Source organism: Zeugodacus cucurbitae, chromosome 2 (genome assembly GCF_028554725.1).
Source record: "Zeugodacus cucurbitae isolate PBARC_wt_2022May chromosome 2, idZeuCucr1.2, whole genome shotgun sequence".
Taxonomy (NCBI): domain Eukaryota; kingdom Metazoa; phylum Arthropoda; class Insecta; order Diptera; family Tephritidae; genus Zeugodacus; species Zeugodacus cucurbitae.
The window spans coordinates 80,647,976-80,675,623 of record NC_071667.1 but is presented as its reverse complement, the minus strand read 5'-3'; the positions used below and the strand labels follow the sequence as shown (position 1 = coordinate 80,675,623).

Here is a 27,648-nt window from a genome sequence, read left to right as displayed (position 1 = left end):
AAACCTGGTTTTATATTATATCAAGCAGTGCCTTTACAACCTCTTCTTCGAAATTTTTTCATGAACCGTTTTAGAAGAGATTTCAAGCTTAGATTTTAAGCAAACAAAAAATTTTAATATAAAAAAATTTAAAATTTAAAGTAGATGATAGATAGATAGTTAAAATTTAAAATTTTTTTCAATATTTTTTGGGACTTATTACGGAGTACTAATAAATTTGTAATAAAATCTACTTTATAACTTCATTATATATATGTAATTATTTAGTTAATTGCTATAAGTTCAGACTTTTCATTTAATGTTTATATATGTAATACAAACAAAATTTCAAAAACTTGAAGTCTTACATTTCTAAAATTATATAAAGTTCGTCCATACTGCTTTCAATTTATTTTAAATATGTTTATATATGTAATATATATTTATATGTGATGATTTGTGTAGTAGTAGTAGGTAGCATGAACCAAAAGAAATGAGGGTAAAAGAGAACAATCCACAGTTAATTAATATCGAAGCAAAATTGAATTGAGAAAATATGTGAATAGTGATAGAGGTAAGTATATATTATATATTGAAGAGCCAATACCCAATCAAAAAGCACAATTAAATTCGAGTTGATAGCAAATCATAATAATTGACCTTAGTAACCGCAAAGACATACCGTTATCAGTAAATAGTAAATAGAATACTAGTACATAACATAAATGACATCACATAAAACTTGAAGATGTTGGCACTGCTGGTGTGCGTGAAATGCATTTAAATTACAACAATCTATTGAATTATTTATAATTAGATTGCATTTAATTCTATTGTAATTATGTGCATTTATATTTATGATACAAGTATTGTATGCATGTGTGTGTGTATGTTGATGTTGATGTCTTTGTGTGTACACAAACGAAGCGTTAAAGCTAAACACTTTCACCAAAAAAGCATTAATAACAATTGAATAAAACAAAAGATGTACAAAACGATAAATATGCAAATGAGCACATAACTCATGAGGCACCACACAGACACACACACACATACAACTTACATAAGACATACTTAATTGTAAGTGTGTGTGTGTGTGGGCAATCCATGAGCTATGTACTCAATTCACTAGACGCTATTTGAACTGATTTGGTATTGCATATGGCATATGCTCGTGCACTCACCTCATGTCATCCGCATCACAATTATCCCGCTCGACAATGGTATCGCGCAGTACGTGACGATGGTCAACTACAACAAGTCGTCGTTGTCTATCGTCGTCCTCATAATCATAATTATCCTCGTCATTCGCTTGTAGTTTTCGATTTGGTTCGCCAGCAAGGCACGATATGGTGGCGGCAGCGCTGTTAGCCGTGGCAGCAGCAGCATTATCATACTCATCATTGCCATTTGCTGCAGCGGCGGGTCCATCCAATAATCCAGATTTCTTATCACGACGTAGTGTTGCGATTTTCCTTTCTTCTTCTTGCTTCAACTTCTCAACTTCATCCTTTGACAGGAATGAAAAAACTTTTTCTATTTATTTGCGCAGCAGCAGACATGAAATGAAAAGAAATAAACGAAAATCATAAGTAAACTTAAATAAATGAACAATACGCTCGGAATCTTAAGCGCATATAGAAAAGCCATGAAAATAGCTCAAGGAAAAAAACAAAAAAAAAACTGCAGAAACTGCTAAACAAATGCCCCGGCAAAAGGCGAAAGTCAAGTTGCTTGGCTTCAGTCACAGCAAGATTAATGCCTTTTATCAAATTTACTATGAGTGCTGCGAAATCGAAATTGTAAGCCTGAGAAGGAAAATAAAGGGTGACTTTGCTGTTTTCAATCAAATGATGTGAAGTAAGTGTCAAGCACCAATATCTCTGGTTTTAAAATATTAATGAAGGTTTTCCTCAAGCTTTGACAATTCCATTTAAATATATGGGTCCGTAGAAATTTGTATCAAACGGCCTGGGATTCTCTGACCGCCGCTAGATTTAATACATATGTTTTGTGGTCAGACCTAACCTACAATGCTGTTTCAAGGAAGGCGAAGAAGAATCATCCAAACGCTTCCTTGCTTCCTCCTTCAATATCCAGCATTCGCCATACTTTGGTTAAAACACCGCGGTAGGTACACCTTCGTCGAATTTTTCGAATTGACATAAACCGACTTAAGAACCATGTAATAAAGACCAAGCTCTTGGTCGAATCGTAAGGGTCTTTGGAACCGTTAGGCGTATTTAAGTGCCACAAAGGACAGTTGAAGCTCTTTAAGTGAGATTCTTTGCGAACCCCCTCACCAAACCTAACCTAACCTCTGAATGGCATGTTTACAACTTTCAGTGCTGGACAATTGGCTCGTAAGATAACGACGGTGCGGGCGAAAACCTTACAAAATGATTATGGATGCTCATAAAATGAGGGTACAGGATATCTCACACTCTAAAAATATCAATGGAATATGTTGGTAATATTGGCCTTGAAAATTGATACGCGAATGCTCTGCGAGAGGTTTCTGAGATACCTTATGATCTCACAATCGAGATAAGGAAGGAAATTATGTCGTATGTTCAGGATTTGACCTTCAATGAGCTTTTTCTGTTCACAAATCTTAAAAAAATGGTCGAAAGAAAGAAATCTGAATGTGGCCTATTTTGAAACAAGTTTGAATTTTATCACAAAAAAGCATCATTGTTCACAGCTGTCCAAGTGAGATCCCCTACATTAACGCGCGAAAATATCTGTCTTCTAACCGAACCTAACCTAACTTTTACCACAAATATCATAAATATTCTCCCATAGCTTCAAACTTCTTCAATGCTATATTAATAATATGACTTATATGGCATTAAAGTGGAATATCCTAAATAAAGTTCAGTCAACTCTCGCATATATATTATGTATATCTATTCATATTGAAATCAGTATATGGTAATTTTAGAATTTTAGCTCCCCTTCGGAATAAAACAAATACCATAACAATAGTTTCACTATTAATTTTCATGATGGGTATAAGCAGCTGCAGCGCTCTGCAGCCAATTTGCGCACTCACTCAGTCACTCAACGGGTTGTTAAGACGTACGCTCATCTCATCTGTCGGCTGCCACAGTTTGAAAACTTTATGCCAGACTGTTGAACAAATAGTTGTTATGCGTGGTGGAATAAGCAGCAACAAATCAGCGCACCACTTCCATAATATAAACATTAAATAACAACAACAAACATTTCAGACTGACAGACAAACATTGGCGTTATGAAGCTGTAAGGGGTCCCGGGACACGTCCAACCATCTTCCTTGTGCACCACATTCTAATACTGCATGCATAAATAACTGTATAACATATGTATTTACATACATGCCTCCCACACACACACCCACACATAGACAAGCGTAAATATACATATTAGAAAGAAATAACTGTTGGTTAGCCATCTCCACGGTGGTGTCCTTAACCCACACAATTCTCGTTGCTGCTGTATGGTTGGTCATAAATCAAGATAGCAGGGAAATTATTTCGTTATCCACAGTTACAGCATACTGCTGCTGCTGTGTTGCATATAACAACAACAACAACTAAGATTGTATATCTTCACTTTGAACTTATTTTGCTCTTTTGACTTGTTGGTTGTTCTGGGTGTGCGCGATTTATTTTCTTTTGATCGTTTGTTTTAGCACAATAAAGTATTGTTGTGTTGAAAACATTGCAGAAATAATAAGAAAAAATAATAATGGAAACTTGTGCAGCAACGGAAGGACACACAACTTTCTTTCATCTGAGCGGGGAAGATTTGATAAGTAGCATTGCTTTTGTGTTATTGTGTGTTGCTGAGGGCGGACTTCTGTTTTCTGATGCTCTTGATGATACTCGATAAAGGTAGTCTAGACTATAATTACTATTTGGGTGGCATCGAATGTCTGACTGGTGGTCTATTATAAGTTGATTTTTGAAATTAGGAGCACAAATTTAGATCTGAATTTAACTACTGTGGGTTGACCAATTTTGGCATTTAACGAACCCCTTTGTTCACTTTTGCAAAAGAAATGAAGAAAGAAAAAGAATGTGGAAGAGAATTGTTTTATGGAATTATCGAGGAACAATTTCTTTATGAATGGACCATTTCGAAATGATAAAAATTTTTCAAAAAAAACTCTCAAAAATTAAAAGCCAACTTGGTTTTTATTTTGTTAGGAAAAACTAACCTAACGCTTAGAATCTGTTAATCATGATATCGATGTTATTTTCAAGTAACTATTTTTTTTTTATTTATTTAATACCTTTTTCAAATAAATTAAAAAAGTTACTCATACGCCATGGCGTATAGTGTTATTTTTTGAAGATTCTACGTTTGATACTAATATTATTTATAAAAAAACGTTATAATTTATGCATAAACTCTTCTAAATTATATTCTTTCAAGTCATTAAAAAAAAAAAAAATTAATCTAATGTCTCTATAGTTGAAACTATGGAAATGTTGAAAAAAAATTTTAAAAATTGTGACAGATTAAAAAAATTGTACTTTCTTGATTTTTTGAATAAAAATTAAATGTTGGAGATGAGGTTAGTTCCAGCGATAGAAACATCTATAAAAAAGATTATCAAAAATTTCAGGTAAATCGAACTTGAGAAATCGTGGGTATCGCTTTGGAAAATACAGTTTCGGGAAAATGATTTTAAAGTTCCACGGCAAGTCGAGCGAGTTATGCATGCCGTGTATTTTCGAAAATAATCTGAATTTTTGTTTAAATCTCCTGTAAACGTATTCTTAAATAGTTAAATTAAAAAAAAAAAAATATTTTTATTTCCACACCAGAAAGTCCGTTTAGGGCAACTACATGTGTGTTTTTCTATCTTTAGTAAATCTCTTTGAATTCTAGTACCACGTACTATATGTATATTTTATCTTATCTCACCTGTTTTTTGTGATGGTTTATGTTGATCTTCCATGGCTGACTCAAAGAAACGTTTCTTATCAGAAACCGATTTAGGCACTTTTGTTGTTGTAATGGGTTCCGATGTTGGTGACTGTTAGAAAAAATTTAAATGCAATTAATTAAAATAGTTTTAAAAATGTATTATTTTTATATATTTTTAAAAAGAGGAAAGCAAATATGGTTTAAAAAATTTCATAATTACAAATTTACAATTTTACAAATAACTCGCTCTTCTAATAAAAGACTGTCATAAATCAATGAACTCTGAAAATAGTAAAATCTCTTGAATCAAATGACTGATTGCAGAATATCCAGGGCTTTATAGTTAAAAACCAGTATAATTTTAAAATTTTTGTGTTGATAAATCAATCAATTAATATCATCAATTTAAACATTATTTTTTCCAGAATCTGACAGTCTTTCATTAAATAAGCCATATATGTACATACATATAGTGTGGTATATTCAAGATTTAATACTTTGGTATTTTTCGACAATGTGAAGAGTAGTGCAGGGTAGTGCAGTTATTTGTATGTCTTGTTTACAACCCGTTGTGGAAACTCTTCAAGGCTAAGTAAAGCAGAAATTTCTTTTCAAATAACACACAGCTAATAAAACAAATCCCTGAAAGACTTTCAAGCGCTTCAAATAGCAACAAGCAATCCACGCTGCAGCTCAACCTTGCTTCTTTTACAAATTACTCTTCAAATTTTTGCATTTCCGACAAATTTCTGTACAACACACACCCATGTACTCTTCCGAACACACACTCATACCCAAACAACCTCTAAAAGCCCGAGTGAATATGTTTTATCAGTCAAGCGAACTGCTGTCTGTTTAATGGATCGAATGCATTTTTTCATACTCATAGTACTCGAAGAAGCATCAGCACTCATTTCCTTTTTTTTACAGGTAATGAATTTACTGCAAACAACAAAAATAACAACAACAATAATTGAAACTGAAAAAGTGCACGCTTTCTTTCCCTCGGCAGAGCTTCATTTTTATTGTAGCTCATCACAAATGTACACGGATATGGGGAGAGCATCGACAATTTTTTGGTTTGTGCAGCTCTAGGTGGTGGCGCGGATGATGCGCTCGGTTCGGTTGTACTATACGAGTACATTTATGTATTGTGTACGAGCAGCAGCATGACATCATTAATTCTAAATCTAGTAGAATAACGGTGTAATGCCGCAACTGCAACAACACACTACACATGCTAACCCGAAGTAAAAGTAGTCGGTTGAAAGTAAAGAAATATAGGTAACGGTACATGATAGTAGTATTATAGCGGTGGTTGGCAACTTCGTGTCTTCGCTGTGTGCTTTTGTTTGTGTGGCTGTGCTGGGGGTATTGTGTAATTAATATTACGTCAAATTCTTCATTACCAATTAAAGTCGAGTCAAAGTACTGCTTTATGCTTCAAACAAGCGAGTTAATTAAAATTTATTGAGTTTCAATGTGTAAAGAGGAGATGCACATGTAATGAGGATAGTAGTGGATAAGATAAAGAAATAAAATGAAATGTAATTAAAAGACTACAACAAAATAATTCGCACACGCGAAAAAAACTTAGGTAAACATTTGTAGATATATATAAAAGTGTATGTCAGTATGTATGACTATTAGCAAATATTTTTTTTTTCACTTGCGAGCGCGCTGTATTAACTGTTTAAACAGCCGCTAAGAACAATGCTGGTTATTCTCACAGCATTTTTAAACGCAACGCCGCTAAACAAACAACAAAAAAATATTTAAAAAAAAATATAAAAAGTATTCAAAAATACATTAACAAATTTTCCTACCGAGCAGCAAGCACTCGAAAAGCTTTTCAACTATAATCGTATAGATGGCGCTGACAATATACTTTTTACAACTAAAATCTATTACAATTTGTTAAAAAAAAAAATAAACAAAAAACACAAAACTAGACACATAAATATATGCGTAATAATTAAGCGGGCGGAAGTAGACAAAAAAATCAGTGCCATATCAGCAGAGCGATAAGATAGCTGAAACAATAACGCCTGCCTTAATTAGCCAGTTCAGATAAGAGCAGCACAAAAGATAACGAATTCATACATGCATAAAATAACTGACTGATAACTGGAATAATTAAGTTTTGTTGCCCTAAATGCACTATGGACGCTAATGAGTCAAGTGTAGTCTCGCAGTCGGTTAAAGCTCACTACTTGGCTATTTAGTTATACTCAGAGCGTTTTGAAATTATAAAGAATGAAATTGTGAATAATTTTAAGCAGCACAAGAGGTCAATAAAGGCGCTGAAAGATATACATTTTTTTTTCGAAAAAAAATAATAACAATTTCTGCGAGCTGAACGAAAATATTTTTTTCCCAACACTCGTTCCAGTACTTTTTTTTAATTACGTTTGACAGCTAAATGTATAGCTTTGTGATGTCATCAACGAGTGACTGGAAAGACTTCAATTACAATTACTGTCAAAGTTGACAGTTCGTGTCGTTGATGACGTAGCGTTGTCGCAATTTTGTTTCTATTATTTTTGTTTTATGTCATATGTATATCTTTCTGAATCGAACTTTAGTTAAAATTTCAGAATACGCACTAATGCTAAATTGAAGTTAGCAAAATTTGAGGTTAATACTTGAGATGAATGGTTTAAATTTTGACTTTTGAGCTTAAGAAGAAGTTAATTATTGCTAAACTTGGCTTAATCGATGGAGAACATGCTGTCACAGTGAGCATAAAAGATCGAATCCAAGCTTAGCGACTACGATCTAGAAAATCTAGAAATTTTTATTTTCATTTTATATTAGTAAACTGGGATCTAGCTCAAGCAATTCACAACTTCAAAGCGACAAAATATTTTTCAGCCACAATTGTTATTATAATTATAGCTTTGCTTTTAGTACTATACAATTTCCTAGCGATCAACGAAGCATGAAATGAAAAAATATATTACACAAAAATAAAATTTGAGACAACACAAAATAAAACAAATCCGAATAACGATTATAATTATTGATTTTTATTACAATATAATTATTAATTAAATGTGTATTGGTTTTCGAAACTTACGGCTACTTTTTGTGATGTCGATAGAATTAAATAGAAAAGTTTTGTCAACAACTAATAGTAGAGGTTAGTATTAGTACGTACTAAAGTAATGCCGACCACTATGCTAAAAATGTTATGTATGTTTATACAGACACTCACTGTAGTTAGAAGACAAAAAATATTATTTTATTGAAAAGAAAAGTTCACCATTTGCTTTTTTAATTTTATTTTAAGAAATTTATGCTTTTAAGTTTTCAAGATTTTAGAGAATTTTTAAGAGCAACTATCTGCATACTGTGGTGAGTGACTGTATGTCGATATATGCTTATGTATTTACTTTTATAAAGATCTAGTGTCTTGGAAATGTGCTACTATTGTTATTGTTGTATGAAAAGTTAAATATTATAATTCGATTTCATGACTATTTTGGCCAACTTGTAGAGATGACAGCAATATTTTTCGGCTATGGTAAGGGGTGTTGCAAAAGAAAGCGATTATCCTTAATTTTTGTTCAAATTTTCGTTTAATATTCAATCATTATTTTTTGAAAAATAGCATTATAAGAAAAAAAAATAAATAAAAAATTAAAATTAGTTTTGCGCGCTTATTGAAACACCCTTTATATTGAATTAATTGCGTGCTTTTAGAACCAACTATTTTTAAATGCCAGCAAATGACAAGGAATCAACTAATTTGTTGTAATTTAAGCAGTAATAGCTAAATATTTTAAAGTGTCTTAGACGATTCCTTTCGAAGCAGTAAACCTTAAAGACTTGCCAACATCGCCATGCATTGTTTTTTTAATCAATTTAAGCATACAGCATATACAGTATAATAAGGAAAGGGTCGACGACGAAATCGGCATGGTTTGTTATTGCGGTTATTGCGTTGGTATGAGAATGAATCGAATGGAAAGTGTTAGTTTTCAATTTAAATGCAAATATTTTTATTTTATGCCACACAATTTAGTATGCAACCTTCATGCGACGAATAGATGTCCAATTTATTGTTCGAATTGAGAGCGAAAGTGTGTGTGCGTCCATCCCTAAGGGACGATTTTGATTAGATAGACAGACAGCAGGGAGCCAAGTTCGAAATTTGCATACATACAGCCGAATAGTATTTGAAATGATTTATTTCCAAAAGAATGCATTCGAAACTCAAAGCAAATTGAAAGCATAAACACAAAATAACCCACGAACTCGCTGCTTTGCGCCAACTAGTAGCGAGCGCAACGAACTATAGCTAAACAATTTTGGTTTGACGGAATATTACACGACCTACAAATAAGCACAACAACAATGTAAGAACGCAGTTTCGATTTGTAGCAGGCAAGGAGAGTTCAAGCGTCACTGTAGACGTGAAGGCAAGCGCTGTTGAAGCGGCTGTGGCAAATGAACGAACGACAAACAGCAAGCAGGACTTCCTTTCATTTAAGCAATTAAAATGCCCGACACCTTCGCGCCGTCACCGCACGAAGCACCCACACGCACACACACAAGAAGGAAAGGAAAATAAAAACTTTTGGATGACTTGCAAATCGGGAACACAACACAACTAATGGAGAATACGCCTCGACGTCGTCGCCTTACAACACTGCCATGCCCCCACCTCAACGAGCGAACAAGCGAACAAGCGACGTCTGTAATCACACTGTGGTTTCTTTCCCTGTGGGCGGCGACATCGCACCCGAGAGCACAACACCTGCAAACTTTGGCCGCGACAGGGGCGATGTTGTCAAGTCCAATTGCGGTTGGGATTGTGAACGCAACTTGAGGGGACGCGCACTTGTCGGCGGCGGTGGCGGGGCGGTGCGCAATATTAAATGTGTTGGCTTAAGCGGACGCTTGGGAGGCAACGGCGGCGGTGGTGGGGACGTTGATGACCGACAATTCAGTGAGGTATCGCTACTGCGTCGCGAATCAAAGAACGATGTGTTGCTGTAGATGACCTCTTCCTCGATGGTGGAGTAGATTTCTTCCGCCGTCTCGTAATAGGAGGCCGCATTCATGGTGCGCTGTAAGGATGATGTCGACTCGGACTCAACCGACGCTAGGGTGGAGGTGGAAAGGTCTAATGAGTGAACTGTGTTTTGATAATCGCCGGCGCTGATGTGTACGGGACGGCCGGCAGAGGATATGGGCACAGTTGAGTTCTGTGCGACTATTTCGGATATTGTGGGAAATTGCATTGATGTGTACGACGGTGTGGGGGAGGCAAGATTAGCAACTGGTGGTGTTTCTGTTGTTGACCCGGCTGCTTTTGTTGCGGTACCGTTGCCGGTGGTTTTAATAGTGTACGCCGCTGTGCTGCTTGTGCTGTTGGTGGAATGGGTTAGAGAGGAAAATGTGGCCGTCGTTGATGAAGTGGTATACGAGTTGGTAGCTGTGGTGATGGATGTTGTAGTTGATGTTGGTTTCGTACTAGTATAACTGTTGGTGGCGCTATTTGTGGCAGTGGCTTTAGCCGCTGTTGTAGCAGTGTTAGGTGTGTTTCTGTTGCTGCTTGTGGTGGTGTGCGCAGCAACATTTGGTACTTGTGTTGGTTGGGTTGTCGATTCACTCACCAAAACGGTACGCTGATGCAGATGAAGTTGTGGCGGCCGCTGTTGTAGTGCTTGTGGTTTCATGTATACACCAGTGGTGACCGGCGTCGTACCACCACTGGCGGCCAAGAAAATGGGAGTCGTAACCAATGGTGATGACGCCGATGACGATGACACCTGCGACGTTGCTGCAGTGAATTGAGCTTGTGGCAGCAGTACGAGACCACCTACTGTGAATAGCGACTGGTTCTGTGGGGAATTAGAGAAGTGGTGGCTCGCGCTAGTTGGGACCAATTGGCCGGTTAGGATGTGAGTGGTATTTGGCTGCTGGGGTTGTGGTAGGTTGCTATATTGAACGGGTAATATTTGCGCTGTGGGGAAAATTTGTGTGGGCGAGAGTGGGTTATTGGATGGAATGCCTGCCTGTAATGTTGCTGCTGATGTTAAGAATTCCAACCTCGGCTGCATGTTTGCATTGGAAGAAGTAATAGAAGAAATAGGTGAAGCAATGTTAATAGTTGAAGATTCACTATCGCAATGGGAGCTACTATCACAACTGGGATTCAGAGCCGCAGAGGAAATCAGGTGTTCGGGCGGTGGTGGGAGGGGTAACGAATCAAAATTGTCATCTGAACTATCTATAAATGGATTTACCGAGTGTTTGATGCTTGCGTAATGTGGAACTGGTGGCGCTTCTTCGTGTGGTGCGCCAAGTTCTGGTATTTGTGACTTTCTGCTCACACCACGCAGCTGGTTCCGCACTTCATTTTCATGCAGCATAATTGTGCGGTGCTCTTCTTCGGTAACCAGTATGTGATCCGGTGAATTTTCGTGTATAAACTCACCGGGACGACGTTGTGAAGGCGGTATTTCGTCATCGGAGAGCGGAGGCGGTGGTGGTGGGAGCACCTCTAAGTAGAAGGTCTCTTCGCTTTTTCTCACATTTGCAGCTGCCGCAGACGGCTTTGGCATCGTTGAGTAGTTGATGGGTGGAGGAGGTGGACTTTCACGCGGCCGAGATGGACTACGTGGCGCCTTAACGCGCACTGGAAGCTTTGCACTACTACCGGCAGGCGGTGGTGTTAGTGGTACGGTTGGTGTTGTGGGCGGTGGCGGCGAACGGATTTCGTGTATAGTATTCGTGGTAGGATCATGTTCGAAGACTGTGAAATCACCATAACCTACGTCGGCTTTTTGGAAGGCATCAAGCGCAATATTGTGCACCAGCTCAGCTTTCTTCGTTTTCGGTTTCGGCAATATGGGTGGTGGTATGCGCTTCGGTTTGGCACCAGTTGAGCTTGAAAACAGATCTTCTGTTGATTTGGACTGTGCACTAACCACTGTACTAGGTGTGCTACGACCACTTGACGCTGAACGCTCTGTCGTTAACAAATTCTCCGTCGACTTCGAGCCAAAGAAAAATTGCTCACGCGGTGATTTGAGCGCCGAAGGTGATTTCGACATAGCCTTCGCCAGCTCAGTGTACTCATCGCTTTTGGTTTTATCTAGGAAAGCTTCGCGGAATGGATTCTCTCTTTCGATTTCGGTAGACACCGTCACCTTTTCGGGTTGCGGTGGTGGACTGCGATAGCCACTACTACTACCACCTCTACTGGACATGGGTGAAGCTGAGCGCACATGTTGCAGTGTAGGTGAATCAATTTCCTTGATGCGCGCTACTGTAGGCACAATTGGAGGGAGTTTTTCGGGGCGTTTACAACGCTCCAGTGTCGAGTTATTCGACGACGAAGGACTGGCCGAACGCAGTATACCTTTACGTGGTAAACGCGGACGTGCGCAACCATACTCTTGCTCAGAATCGTAATAACGCGAATAACCCTCAGGAGTACGTGAACGTTCGTAGTCAGATTTTGATCTTTCATCGCCGCTGAGATCGAAACTAACCGATTTGCGGTGACCACCATATGCGGAACCTGAAAGATCTGGCGTGCTGCGACCAGAAATATTTCCCAATCTTTCGTGTTGCGGCCGATGTGGGCGATAGTCATTCTCCGAATCGCTGGTGTAACGCGGCGAAGGACGTGGACGGTCAAAGTAGTCCGAATCGGTATCACCTTGATCTGCAGAGACATTTGGTGAATAGGTATCATCGAAGGCATCGTCATCAGCATCAGCTTTGGCATCGTCTTCACAGTGCGCATCCACCTGCTCGTCGTCTTCTTCTTCTTCCTCCTCCTCCTCATCGTCAATTATATAAATTGGTTCGGCTTTCTTGACTTTATTTGTCGTTGGTGGTGTAGTATCCTCCTGCCGTGTAATCGACTGATTTTTCACCATTTCTTTATACTCATAACGGGTGTCTGTAGGCTGTGCTACGGTTTCAGCCCTCGTTTTATGTACTGTTGTTGGAGTTGGTGTGCGCCGCTGCTGAATGTTCTTTTGACCAAAAATGTTTGTTCATTGTTAGAAAAATATGTATGTATTGTTTTTAGTTTAAGTTTCCAACAATTAGTTTAAGCGATAAAACATTTACACTGAAGCGCGTTTGAAAAGTGGTGATATGAGTACTAAGTGCTAATTGTGGTTTTTGGTGCTTGGTGGTGCTGGTGGAACTTGGTGGAGTGAGCGAGTATGTTGGAAATAAGACTGAGTAGTGCGCCAGATAAATACAAAACAATTTGAGAGAGTCTCTTTTTTTGTTTTTTGAGTGTGTGCGTGAAATTGAGTGAGTGAATTACTTACAAATGTATTAAACTCTGAGTGAATTTGAGTTTGATTTTTTTTTTTTTGTAATTATTGACAAATACTTTCGATTAGCACATTTGAGACCAAATAGTAAACAATTTGATGGGTTTTTGACTGAACTGCGTATGATATCGAACACTTGTTGATGTATGGACAAATTCCGAAAAACGAATAAATGATTTTTCCAAAGTGTATATGGTAAAAAGAAGCAGTTGGTTCAGCGTTAAATGTGGGACAAAACAAATGCTGATAAAACGCGTACACAAATACAGAGAAAAATTTAAGCGGAAACAAAGCTAAGCGTACAAAGCATAAACACTACTTCCTGAGTCATATATATATATATATAATATACACCCCCTAATACTCGTACACCTGCCGTCATAGAAATAAAACCAATTTCATTTTGGTTTACAGAATTTTTACAAAATTTTTTTTGTTCATTTAATTTTTCAATTTTTTGTATTCGAGAAGACATTGAGTTTTTATTTGTTATATTATTTTGTTTTTTACTTTTCTGATTTACATAAAAAATTTCACGGTTTTTTATTTTTGTTTTTTATAAAGTTGTTAATCAATATGCATTCATGCTTCAATGGCATAATTCGACTTATATTTGTATATTTTCATTATTTTTTGTATGTATAGTGCATATAGTATACGTGTTTTAGAGGAAAAGTCACCTTTATACACATATTCAAAACATTTAATTTAATTTAATATATATATTTGTTTAATTTAATTTAATTTTGCTATAAACTACACATTGGACAATCGATATAAGTTTATAGTTCACTTGTTTGTTTTGTTAGTTGTATTATCATTGGATTAGGTACACAAATCTTCAGGAATTCAATACGTTCAACAACAGTTTGTAATTATTGCATCAAAGGAGGGATTTCAGCGAATTTTCTTCAATACATAACCTCAAAACATACATTTCTGTAAATTTTTATTTAAATTCGAATTTGAACTGCTGGAACTCCCAGATGTGGTATTAAAGAAAAAAAAATATTGTCGTGAAATTAAATAAAAAATATAAGGTACTTTCTCGGTTAATTTTCTTCCTCATAGGAACCTAGAAGCTAACTGCTTAGCAGTTGAAGAATTTGTAATGTTAAACATGTCTATGGAAGTTCTTTCAAAATTATCCAAGGATTTTAATAGTAAATTCAACATAATTAATTTAAAAGGAAGTAGAAAAGCAACGGTAAAATAAGAATGGTCGGTATCATAACGTTAGATGTCTTGAATTGAGTTGCAAATAAGAAAGTACCGCGGTGACGATACCGAGTACTATCGCGTGATCCAAGTAGAGGTACCATTTTCAATAGCATTTTTTTTGACAGATCACGCGTGAGTCGTATCAAGCTGTCATGTTATTCTTGTTCAATATTGTTTGGCATTTCATTATGGAAATACTTACGCCTGAGCAACGTTTACAAATTGTTCAATTTTATTACGAAAATTCACGTTCTGTAACGAATCTGTTTCGCGCGCTTCGCTAAACTTATGGTCAACGTAATCGGCATACTATTCGCAACACCATCACCATCTTGAGGCCTAGCATTAGATCATTATTGGATAACATTCGATTGTGGTAAATTCGGTCGAGCACGCATTAAGAAAATATAGCAGCCGTAGCAGAGAGTGTACACGAAGACCGTCGAGAGTCGATTCGGCGGCGTTCACGGCAACTCGGAATGACGTATGGAATGACTTAGCGCATTTTACGTCGAGATCTTATATTGATCTAAATATATCATGTGCAAGAACTGATACCGCTCGACCTTCTCAAGCGACATCAGTTCGTTCTATGAGCTCTTGAAAACAAAGCCAATTTCTTCTGAAATTGAAGCTTGTGATCTCGACGATATTTGGTTTGAACAAGACGGCTCCACTTCCCACACATCGCATCAATCAATGGATTTATTGAGAGAACACTTTGGTGAGCAGATAATTTCACGTTTTGGGCCGGTCGATAGGCCACCAAGATCGTGTGATCACACCGTTAGACTTTTTCCAGTAGGGATATGTAAAGTCTAAAGTCAATGCAGACAATCCCGCTTCGATTCAGGCCTTGGAGCAAAACATGACGCGTGTCATTCGCCAGTTACCAGTCGAAATGCTCGAACGAGTGACCGAAAATTGGACTCAACGAATGAACCAACTGAGACGTAGCCGCGACCAACATTTAAAAGATAAGAAGGGATCACCCTTTAGTATCACGATTACCGGTTACTACTAGGAGTCATATTAGAATCGTTATTATGGCTGAATGAGTAGATCGTAACAATAAACATAAGAGAAGCTTGTCTATGGGAGGAAGTTTCTATAATGCTGTGATGGGTTAGAAGAAGCCCAATTTCTCACCAAATATGGCAATAAAATAGTTCCACGATGCCGATTACAAATAAAAGATGAAATTTTTAAAACAAAAAAAAACGGGATATTTAGTACAAAATTATTGCGGTATTTTTTCCCAATAAACCCTGATCCCAAATTTTAATTAACATGAATTTTTTCAGAATTTTCAACTGTAACATTTTTTAACACCAATTTCATCGGTAATTTTTTCCTACTCAAACTTAACGCTACATTTTCAACACAATAATTAAGAATATGTCACAAGCAGTATGTAGTAAAATGGTATTCCTTCACTATAGTATATAACAAATCTGTGAAACTAGCTGTTGTGGTTAAATTTGGAATTTAAATAAAGTTAGTTACACACATTGTTAATAGAAAATGTCTAAGCATATAACGTATGTGAACAAGACATTTGTTGGTTTTACCAGCAGCAAATTGCATTGGAAGCTACTCGGGACTTTGAGTATAACATATGGCTGACAATATATTGGACATGTTAAATTGCGGTAAATATTTATACTTTTTATAGTACATATGTATGTTGTAAGTTTTTGTTTATGGAAACCATTGTTGAGACTGACTGTACGGTCACATTAAAAGTAGAAAAATATGTATCGTTATACAAATAGAGTGTTAGTGCAGTAGAAGTTGGAAAATCACTCACTACACTTATTTTTGTTTTTGTTATTTTTTGTTATTATTTGCATGTATTGGGACACATTAAATGTGGCTGCAGCAGTATCTGTTTTCAATATATTTAACTACAACTGTATGTAATAATCCTCTCTGTATATATATATATATTATTTATAAATGCATTTGCATAGTAACACTGTTATCATTTGATAAACATTCATTTTGTTTTAGTTTACATTTTCCAAAAACAAAAACGAAAAACATTAATAATAATAATACAAACAACAATTTACGCTACATATAACAAAATTTCAATCTTAACATTGACATACATACATACAAACATAGAGTTTGATAAATTTGTCCAAAAACAAATGCGCTTCAATTCAACGCTAAATTCATGAAAACGCATGGTTGCATTTTTTTGCGTGTTTGTTTGTTGTTTTTTCTTATTTTGTTTGCTTTGTTTTATGCAAATTTATAATAATTATTAGTTTTTGTTTTTGTTTTTACAATAACACGTTGATTTACGCAATAATCTTCCAAATAACGTTAGCTGCACATGATCTGGCAACGCTTCAACTCATTATTGACGCTTCCAGCAGCCAATGGAAGCTACGAGTGCATACATACATACATATAATTATGTACATATTTTTACATAATTTTTATTATTATTTTTTAAATTATTTTTTTATAATTTTTTTATAATTTTTTTATAATATTTTTTTTAAATCTTTTTTTTTCAATTTTATTGCAACTAATTATTTTTTTTTTTTTAATTTCCTGCTGTTGCGCACGCGCTTTATGTACTGTTTCCTGTGCGGCCTTTACGCGACCGTTAAACTAAATATTCAGTCTTATAGTTATAATCATCCACTTGTTAAGCATTACTATGCTCTGTGCTCTGCAATGAGAAACCAAATTCGGAAAAACGAAACAGAAAAGAGATTTTTTTTGTTTAATTTCAAGTCGAATTAGAGTAAGTAGTTGGTTTTATTGTTAAGAGAGTTTTATTTTTTTTTTTTGAGATTTTACAACAAATAACCACAGTTTGATGCAGTGTCAATAGAGCGGAATACACCAATAGTTGTTGGAATCGAAAAAAAAAAAATTATAATAATAATAAGTAAACTGTTTTAGGTTGATAGGGTTAGAATGAGATTAACACCAATATTGTACATATGTATTTAATAGTCGAGCAGCATTGCAAAAGTAGGTACATAAGTACATAAGTGTGTAACGGCATCTAAATTTATATAAATTTCTGCCTTATATTTTGGTAATATTTTAAGAAAATTAAGTAATCAATTAAATATTTATTTTTTATATTTTTTTTTTTTCATTTCAAATACACATATGTATGTATGTCTGTTTGTGTGTTTTCACAAAAACCAAATTAAAACCAATTCATAAGAAATATATATACAAAGCGGAGGGTTACAACTGCTTCAGCATGCACATAACTAGTTTTCATTCGTTACTTAAACTAATTGATTGAGTATTTGAAAAGAAAAATTATACAAAATTAAGAATTCACATTTCATTAAATTTTATACAATTCGAAGTTTCAATTAAAAGAAATTTAAACAGTTCGAAATTTCACTTTGTTCGAAATTTCACTTTAAAAACATTTTAACAGTTCGAAGTTTCATTTTCGAAAAAAAAAAATATTTTTCGAAGTTTCATTTTCGAAAAAAAAAATATTTTTCGAAATTTCATTTTAAAAACATTTTAACAGTTCGAAGTTTCATTTTCGAAAAAAAGAAAGAAAAAATATTTTAGTATAGAAATCACCTCATCCTCCGTAGCAGCTTCGTACTGCATATTTTACACAAATTTCTTATTGTACCATTACTCAATTCCACATTTTTCTTTACAGTTACAAATAGTATTCACTATTATTTAACTTAAAATTACTTAAATAATTCCTTAAAATTACCTGCCGTAAGTATTTTATATTAATTACAACCGTGTATATGCCCCAATATTAGTCCGGAAAGCAAGAGATATAACCAAAAGTACTGAAAATTGTTTAGTACCAATATTCGAAAACGATTTATTATTTCGAAAATAGTAGCGTTATCTACTGTACTAACGCTGATGCAATTGGAATTATTTACTTGATTCTTTCCTAAATGAGCTAATGGTAGCGAAATATGATATTGAAGAAAAAAGCTCGAAAATCGTGTTTCGAAAATGTTTTTTAAATTTTTTTCAAATTCAAATCTAATTATTTTTTTGAATGAGTAAGATGCTATGTGACAAAGATACATGTTAAGGAACATGTTTTCATTTTATTTTTGTCTTATCTGATTAGATTCAAATTCTTTTGAAATTAAAAAATTGAAGAAAAAGTTCAAAATTGTGTTTCGAAAATGTTTTTGAATTTTTTTCAAATCTGGTTGTTTTATTAAATGAATATATCATATTACGAAAATATGTTTTAATTCGAAACTATTCAGATTTTTTTGACTTGTCTTATTAGATTCGAATTCTTTCAAAATTGATTTCATTGATTAAGGGGTTAGGGGTAGTCAGGATTTTCAAAAAATCCAATCAGAGTAAAATCTTAAAAATATTCTCTGAAAATTCGAAGTTGATCCGATAATTACTTTTCGAGTTATTCGACAAATAACAAAGAGCGCTCAGGCACTCCAACACACTAGTGTCAAACTTTAAATGCGTTTATCTCAAAATTATGTTTTTTTGAACTGGTGACAACTGTAACTCGATAACCGCTCAGTAGATTTTAATGAAATTCATACAGCTTTTAGAATACATAATAAACTCAGGCCTGATCAATTTCAATTTTTTAAGACCAATTAACTGTTGAGTTTTTCCTGAAAATCTAAACAAAAATTTCCTGAGGCCGCCATTAAAACAATACACCAAAGCGTCTTTTTGAATACTCCTGTTAAAGAAATTGTTTTCATGTCTTGTCTTATTAGATCCGAATTTTATCGAAATTAAAGAATTGAAAGCTGGAAATTGTGTTTCGAAAATATTTTTTTTTTAATCTATTTGTGTTTCGAAAATGTTTTTAAAACTTTTTTTCAAATGTAATTATTTGATTATTTATGTCTTATTACGAAAATAAGTTTTAGTTAAAAGTTCTTCATATTTACTTTTGTCTTGTCTTATTTGATTCGAATCATTTCGAAATTGATTTAAGCATTTTGAAATGAATTAGAAATATAAACCAAGAAGTGTTTTTGATTAAAAAGGTATTCTAGACGGTACTTTTAACATAATTATTGCATTTAAAGCCCTTAAGAGAGTGGTGTACAAAATATATAGTATTTTAGAACAAACATCTAAATCAAAAATCTTCAATATATTCCAAAAATTTAGTTGAGAATATATTGTTCATTAACTTTATAACGAAATTTTAATTTCTGACGCGCACTTGAGACATTATTCTTTCTTATTATCACTATATGAAGCTCAAGAAAAACGAAACGCTTCTTCCATTTTATAGCCCAAACAACCTTACTTCCACTTATTTAAACCAAGTTCTTTTAAGGCAGAAATCAACATTAAGTCTAACAGTAATCACAAGAAGTCCCCAGTGAAGTGAAAAAACACAAATTTTGCAATGAGAATGAAGTGATAACATCATGAAATGGCAAGTAACCTAAAACACAAAAAGTATGAGTGAACCCTCGGTTTAAAAACGGCACGAGCGTGGCTCATAGTATCAGAAACTAAATATTTTTTGTTAAATTTATTTTTAGACGAGTCTTTTATGCAAACAACAGTTGCATAGTTTGATAAAAATATGCGAAACGTATGCACTTTGTATACAAAACTTAAAATTATACATACGCATGCGTGTACATACATGCGCACATACATATGTAAGTATGCAATATTTTCCCACAACTAGGCACTATTTATAGTTTCCACTTATTTTATTTACACATTTATATTAACATATTTGCAACTGGGCAACTTTTCCGCTGCACAAAAAAACAACAACAATCCTCACTGCCAAACAAAAAATTAGCAACGCAAACAACGGGTAAATAACATACCAATGCAACGAAAGAGAAATTATGAAAATTCTTTGGAGAACATGTGAAAAATATATTCGTTTTAACACAATTTAACGGTTGTTAGCAATGTTTCAGTATGAGTACATATATGTTTGTATGTCTATGTGTGTGGTGTTGGTGATTTAAATTTTTTTTATTTTTTGAGTTTTTTTCAACATTGGTAGTGGGGGGTACATGAACACAACACAAAGAACAAAGAAACTGAGAGCAAATGTTATTTTGTTCGACACGCACATGACAACAACACAAGGATAACAATGGTACAGGGATGCATGTTAAGCCTAATAACAAACACAAAATGCAAAATGTCGCTATAAAATGATCATCAAAACATACCTGTTGCTGAGTTGGTGGCGTTGTCACGGCTTTGCCTCTAGCTGGCGCTGCAGCATCTCTGTTGCTGGACGCCGGTGACACAGGTGGTGATGTTGTGGTGGTGCTTGTGGTAGTTGTTGTCGGTGTGGCGGAGGAGGGGGCCGCCGCCAACGCAGGCGACGGATTCGTGTCGAGTGTGTGTTTCGAAATGACAACTGTTGTGGTCTTTTGGATTTTATCCTGATCGTGATGTTCGGCTGGTGATTTAGGTGGTACTGTGGTGAATGCATCGGCAGCACGCACGATTTCAAGCACCTGTGGGAAAAAATTGAAAAAAAAAAATTCAAAATGAGAAAAGAAAATAAAGAAAATTAAGCGTGAGTCAACATAGGCTCTCAGGGAATTAAACGCTTGTGTTTACCTTCTCTGGTGTACTCTTTTCCTTGGACTGCACCAGCGCTTTGTCCGACAGTGTGGCGAGTGCATCTTGAGGAGTTGGTGTTGTTGCTGTTGCTGCTGCTGCTGCTGGTTGTGCTTGTGGAGCAGCTGTGGTGTGTGTCTTGGATGTTTCGCTTTCAGCTGCATGCTGTTGTGGCAAAACGCCAACGCTCGGCGGTGTGATGGGCGAGTGGGCCAATGCCGCCACAGATGCCAATACTGATGGTTCGTTATTCGATTCGGTTTTTGGGGTAAAAACTTCAAAATCCTTGGGAGAGGGAGAAATGATTTAAAAATATTATTTTATAAAATAAACAATTAAATAAAAATTAAATATAGCAGTGTTGCCATACTATTTTTTTATTATTTATTATTATTTTATTAAATTTATAAAAAAAAATTAATTAATTAAAACGTTCGGAACTCTAAATTTTCTTAATTATGAAATAACACATTTTATATTCAGTGTAGCCATATTATTTTATTTATTATTATTATATTAAATTTATTGAAATTAAAACATTAGTTCACACTTACTTGTCGTATGCGCTCATCTTCGTCGCGATCTAAACTCGACATGCTCTGACTTTGGCTCAATTCCGAACCAGTTTCGGAAGCACGCGAACCTAACACAAATACAAATCAAATAAAATTAAATTTTGACATTTTGGAGTAAAAATTCGAGGTATGTGTGGTAACGGTGCAGCCGAATTCAATTTAATGCAACTCAAACTAGGCTCGATATGCGCGCAATACCACACATAAAATGCATATTGCATAGTATAACTGTACATACCGTGTCGGCTGCCAGTTGTGTTGAAGCCTGTGCTCATGCCGCCAGCAGCCCCAATGGAATGAATTAAATTGGATTTGTCGTATCCCTTACACGCGATCAAATGTATTTCATTGCCAGCATTGCGCAGCACATTCACAGCATCCTGATGTGAGATGCCCAACAGCGAGTGGCCATTGACCTCCAGCAGGCGCATGCCAACCTGAAAATATACATAGAAAAAATTAATAAATTCAAGAATTTACAAAATTTTAAAATAGAAAAAATTAACTTTCGAAAATATTAAATTAATTTTGGAGAAAATTTTAAAATTTTGGAAAATAAATATAGAAATACAAAAAAAAAACAAAAACATTTTGAAAATATAAAAATTAATTTTTGAAAATTTTGGAGAAAAATTTTAAAATTTTGAAAAATAAATATAAAATAAATATAAAATAAAAAAAAATTCTTCAAAAATTTATTTAAATTTAAATTTAAACACATTTTACTTACTTCTATAGTAAATACAGTTATTATTTATATACATATATGTGTATATGAGCATACCTTAAGTCTTCCATCGCGTCTGGCCGCGCCAACGGAATTAATTTTCGACACAAACACACCCTCATCGGTGGCATCGCATGGATTGCCGCGTTGACCATTAAGTCCGCCCTTAATGTGCATACCCAGACGTTCGCCCTCCGCCTTACTAATGGTGATTTCCTGTGTGATTTACAATAAGAAGCACAGGTATAAATATGAAAGTGCAAAACCATAACTTAAAAGAGGCACTGCCACTTGCAACAGCACAAACACTATGTGGTATGTATTTACTTATAGAGTATAAAATAAAAACTTAATTACGCATATTTTCATTTATGACATACACATACATATACATATGTAGCTATGTAACACATGTAAGGATGCATATTGGTAACAGTAGAAGAATAATAATAATAATAAAAATAAAATAACAAGTGAAATAAGTGAACAAAATAAACAAACAGACATAAATATGTTGTTGTAAAAGTGAAAAGCGTAAATATATTTTATATAAAATAACCCTGAGTTCTATTTTTTTAATTTTTGGCGTGAATCCCAGTTTCATACGCGACAGTGAATATATGCATTATATATAGTATACATGTGGGTCAAATGTAAAAATAGTAATAATAATAAAACTATATAAGTATTGTATATAAAACTGAAGTGCGTGATAAAATTGTGCACTGACTGCTGCGCGACCATTAAGGGAGTGATTTAAAAATGCGCTGGAAATATGTGCCAAAATAAGTGTTTTTTTGCTGAGTAACGCTTTGAGAAATTTTTTAATTTTTTTTTTTTAAATATTCTGTGCGGCCTTTGTAGTTACCCAAATACTTAATATAAATATATACGCCCAATAATAAAAACATGCTACTATATCAATGAAAATGTTCATCGAGTCAAGGAAGGAATTTCGAAAAAATGAAAAATTAAAAAAAAAATTTTGTTGTTGTGAAATTTATATAAACAATCTTTTAAAATACTTTACATGCAGCTGTGAGCTATATACACCGAAAATATGTAATATATTTTATCGTAAGGAAGTGAAAACTATATATGAGTTGTGTTCCAAAAATAACGGGAATTTTCGTTTTTGGGAAAAAAAATTCATTCATTTATGTGTGATACTTTAAAAAACGATTTTTTTTTACTTTCTAGTTTATACTTTCGAAAATTGCTCAAATTGAAACTGAGTATTTTTGAATATATTTACTATACAATGACCCCCGATCTTTTGACTGGTTAAAAATTGTCAATTTGGCATTAAAAAAGACCATTCGTTCCAGAACTACGCCATTTTGTTAATATTTGATATGTGTTAATGATATATGACAAAAATCGTAGGTCATTGTATAGGAAATACATTCAACTTTAATAACCATTTTGAATTTTTTTGTTTCAACTACTCATACGGCCGGAATAATGTGAGCAGTTAGGGAACTTTTTTTATATAAAAAATTCTAAAATATAGCTGAAAATATATCTTATTTTGTCCAAAAAGCTTCGAAACATTCGATCGAGTACTTTCTTTAAAAAAAAAAAACACGAAAATCGCCTAATTTTTCATGGGCAACACTGGTATAGTCCCCTAATGTTGTCGCCTTTAAAATAATCTCCATGCGATATTATTCACTTATGCCAGCGCTTCTTCCAATCGTCGAAAATTTCTCAAATTCGATTTTTGGGATAGCATTTGGCTCTTTCCGCGATATCTCGGATGCTTGTAAAACGACGGACGTTTAAGGATTACGTTACACGAAGCCATATCTGCCAGATATGGAGGCTAGTGCATCTTTTTTTTTACAATTGGACACTCCAAACCCGCGAAATTCCCGTTATTTTTTGAACACACCTTGTAGCTGTGACAATATATGAAAGCAGGCTAAGTTGGAGCGCTTAATTTGAAGCTAATTTTATTAATAATCCACTCAAGCTAATTTTACAAATCTTCACAAATATATACATAATTATAAAATACCACCTTCGTGCAAAATTTCGCCTACACCCGAAATGCCAAAGAGAGCTTTTGCTATATAATGATTTCCCATAATGAGTTTCTTGTTTTCTTTTACTTATTGATCTTTGCATATAACTAATAAAATTAAATCAACCAAATGACTTAAGTACTACTAAACGAAACTTAACTGTTTATGTGAACGAAAACGCATTAAAATCAAACTTAATATTTAAAACTAATTTAGGTTAGGTCTTTGATTAAGTTTAGTCCGCGAAATGAACAATGCAATTTAGAAAAAAAACCCTTTGAATATGTTAAAGAAAAAGCAGTTGTATTAAATGTTTGTGTATTAAAAAGAAATTTCGAACTGCGAAAGCGAAAGCTTCTCGCACTTAAACTGAACTCATTCATAAACTCAACGAGAAAAAAAATCAATAAGAATTTTTAGAAACATTTAGAAGAAACACTTAGTGAATAATCCAAACAAAAAGCGGCTTACCTCAGTTTGTAAAATTTCTACCTCAATCTTGGATATATTGCAATTAAAAAAGGAAAAAGGTGTAAATATATTTTGCAATAGTGAGAGAGAAAAAACAACAAGCTATGTATAAGCTAATATTTTTTGCAGTTTTAGCGAAATTGCTTACATAAATAATACTTTGGCTTAATGAGATGATATTTGCTACTACTTGTTATGTATTATTATAACTGTACGTATGTATTGATTTATTTATTTATTTATACTACAAGCACAAAATGAAGCTTAAACTAAGCAATTTTCGAAAAACATCGAAAAATATTTGTGTTTTCTTTTTGCGACGACATTAGAAGCTTACCTGGAAGCCGGGTGGCAACGGATCATGCTGTATGGTCAGCTTGATGTCATCGCCGGGTTTCAGTAATTCCATAACAGCATCCTGATGCGTGGCACGCGATATATCCACATCGTTCACTTTCAGTATACGGTCGCCCATACGCAGTTTGCCGCATTTGTGTGCGATGCCATCGGGCACGACCTGCAATTTGCATTTGAGAAGCGTTTAAAAATAACAGTTAATGTAGGAAAATTTAATAAACGAAAATTCCATTAGCTATAATTATGATAAAATTGGGGGCTTTCTGTGTAAGTTCAACTGCAAGACGCTTAGCGCAACATTAGCAGCCTGCTTCGTCCTGCATTTGCGTCCGAAGCCATAAGCCGAAGAAAGACGCAGGCAACAAATGCAAACTTTAGTAAACACTTGTGTAATTTATGTAAAAGTTCTGCTCAAAACACTGCGGCAGTGGGAGCTACTCTCCATTTGGCTCATTCGGCGATTATTTATGCCATGACAATGAAAAATTACCGCTTATTAAAACAAAAAAAAAAACATAAAATTTGTGAAAAATACAGCCTTTCAACACATATTTTTCACTGGCAAATGTAAATGAAGTGAAAAATTTTAGAAAGAAGGTGTAAGTATTAACACTGTTCAAGGTGGAAGATTTGTAGATATTCGAATTGTGTTCAAAAAGTAACGGGAATTTTCGTTTTTTTAAAAAATATTTTTTCATTAATCTACATTAATGTTGTCGCCTTCAAAATAGTCCCCATTCGATATTATGTTTTTGTGCCAGCGCTTTTTCCAATCGTCGAAACACTTATCAAACACGATTTTTGGGATAGCGACAGCCATTTATGGTAATTTTTATGTTTTGAAATCGGTAAAGGTCTCACGGTTACATGTCTGGTGAATATGGAAGCTGTTGCATCATTACAGTATTGTTTTTGGCCAAGAATTCACGAAGAAGCAACGAAGTGTGAGCTTTTAAGAAACGAAAATCCCGAAGCTCTTAAAAACTCATCTCACATTAGCGGCTGCCACAGCAATGAATACAGCTGAAAATTGTATCGTATCTTCAGGGGCGGACTTCTGATAATTGGACTATCCAAACACGTAAAATATTAATTTTAGAATTCCCGTTATTTTTTGAACACACTCGGTATAATTTAAAGCAAAAAAGTGGCATAAAATTGTAAAAATTTTCAACTAGAAAACTTAAATGTTTATTCGAACAAGTTTTCCATAAATGTTTACTATCTATTTAGTCCTCAAGTAGAGGTCTTTGTATGAAAAAAAACAATATTGATGTCAACTTTCTATATAAAATTATGAAAAAAATTATTTAATAAATATTCCCATATACTTACATGCGATATAAATATGCCCGGCTCATGTGAACCGAACGGCACACACGAATGATCTGTACCGCCAATGATGCTGAAGCCCAGCGATCCCTGATTCTTCGGCAAGATAACTTCCTATAATTTGAATAAAAACGAAAAATATTGAACTAATGTGCTGTCTACAAATAGTTACCAATGTGAAATAATATTTACAATAAATTTGTATTTTTTATTTTAAGAAAACGTTTGCAATTTACAGAAATTTGAAATTTTGATAGATTGACCCTCAAAAAGCGCAATGAGTGTTGTTGATGATGTGTGCGATAATTGTTGGTGATATTTACAGATAATAGACAAAATGTACGAGTATAAACTTATTGAATAGAAAATGGTTTTTAAACGCCATGTTAATGAAAGCATAAATGAGGCATATATACAGATAAACATAACTGTGGGCTCTTGACAAAAGAACTTATTGGACATTAAAGAACAAGTAAGATATTTTAAACTGATTTAAAGAGGTTTTCTATAATTTAAAGGTCGCAAATTCTATAGTACCAAGTACAGTTTGAGCGAATAAATAAGTCGAGTTAAGTTTTTTGTCAAATTTCCACAGTTATGTATAAAACAATGTTCTTTCAATGGATTATTTCCTAAGCGATTTCGTGCTCTTGGCGATTTTATTTATATATTTTTTAATTTTTATTTTCATTATGTGCATGATATTATTATTATTATTATATATGAGTGTTTTAGATGGCATGCAATTAGTTAGTAATGTTTACATAAATAATGACAGCGTTGATTAAATTTAACTGAAGCGATAAGAAAACTTTAGGAAATACCTGTGCGGAGTGATTTTCGATACCAAGACACAAAACAGAACAAAACGTATGAGATAACACAACAAGTGCGAATTCTTTATGTTATCGTTATTTTTTTTTTTGTTGCTTACTTATTAGATTTGTTGTATAAATATGAATTAAATTAGAAATATAATTTATTTATATTATTATTACGTAATATCTACACTTAATTTTTTCTACTTCAAAATTTTTATTGGGCATGAATATGAGAAATTTCTTCATACGATTTGCTATTCATCTCAATTAATATGCGACATAACAAATGAAGACATATTTTAGAGAAAAACATTATTTTTATTTCGAAAT

The 27,648-nt window shown here is 34.2% G+C and overlaps 1 protein-coding gene across 26 annotated transcripts in view; it reads right to left on the bottom strand.

Annotated features, from left to right (window-relative positions):
- LOC105220499 (protein lap4) overlaps positions 1-27,648 on the bottom strand; it is a 124,721-nt gene that overhangs the window by 22,736 nt on the left and 74,337 nt on the right. For 20 of the 26 annotated variants that reach the window (XM_054225319.1, XM_054225311.1, XM_054225325.1 and 17 more), the window contains 11 exons: positions 26,501-26,611; positions 25,146-25,325; positions 24,809-24,835; positions 22,368-22,526; positions 21,822-22,020; positions 21,563-21,651; positions 21,009-21,293; positions 20,609-20,902; positions 10,524-12,899; positions 4,897-5,008; positions 1,164-1,515 (listed from right to left, as the gene is read on the bottom strand). In XM_054225319.1, the coding sequence (XP_054081294.1) occupies positions 1,164-1,515; positions 4,897-5,008; positions 10,524-12,899; positions 20,609-20,902; positions 21,009-21,293; positions 21,563-21,651; positions 21,822-22,020; positions 22,368-22,526; positions 24,809-24,835; positions 25,146-25,325; positions 26,501-26,611 (4,184 nt within the window). The remainder of the gene's footprint in view (positions 1-1,163; positions 1,516-4,896; positions 5,009-10,523; positions 12,900-20,608; positions 20,903-21,008; positions 21,294-21,562; positions 21,652-21,821; positions 22,021-22,367; positions 22,527-24,808; positions 24,836-25,145; positions 25,326-26,500; positions 26,612-27,648) is intronic. The other 6 variants (XM_054225326.1, XM_029044322.2, XM_029044388.2 and 3 more) reach the window with 4 other exon arrangements.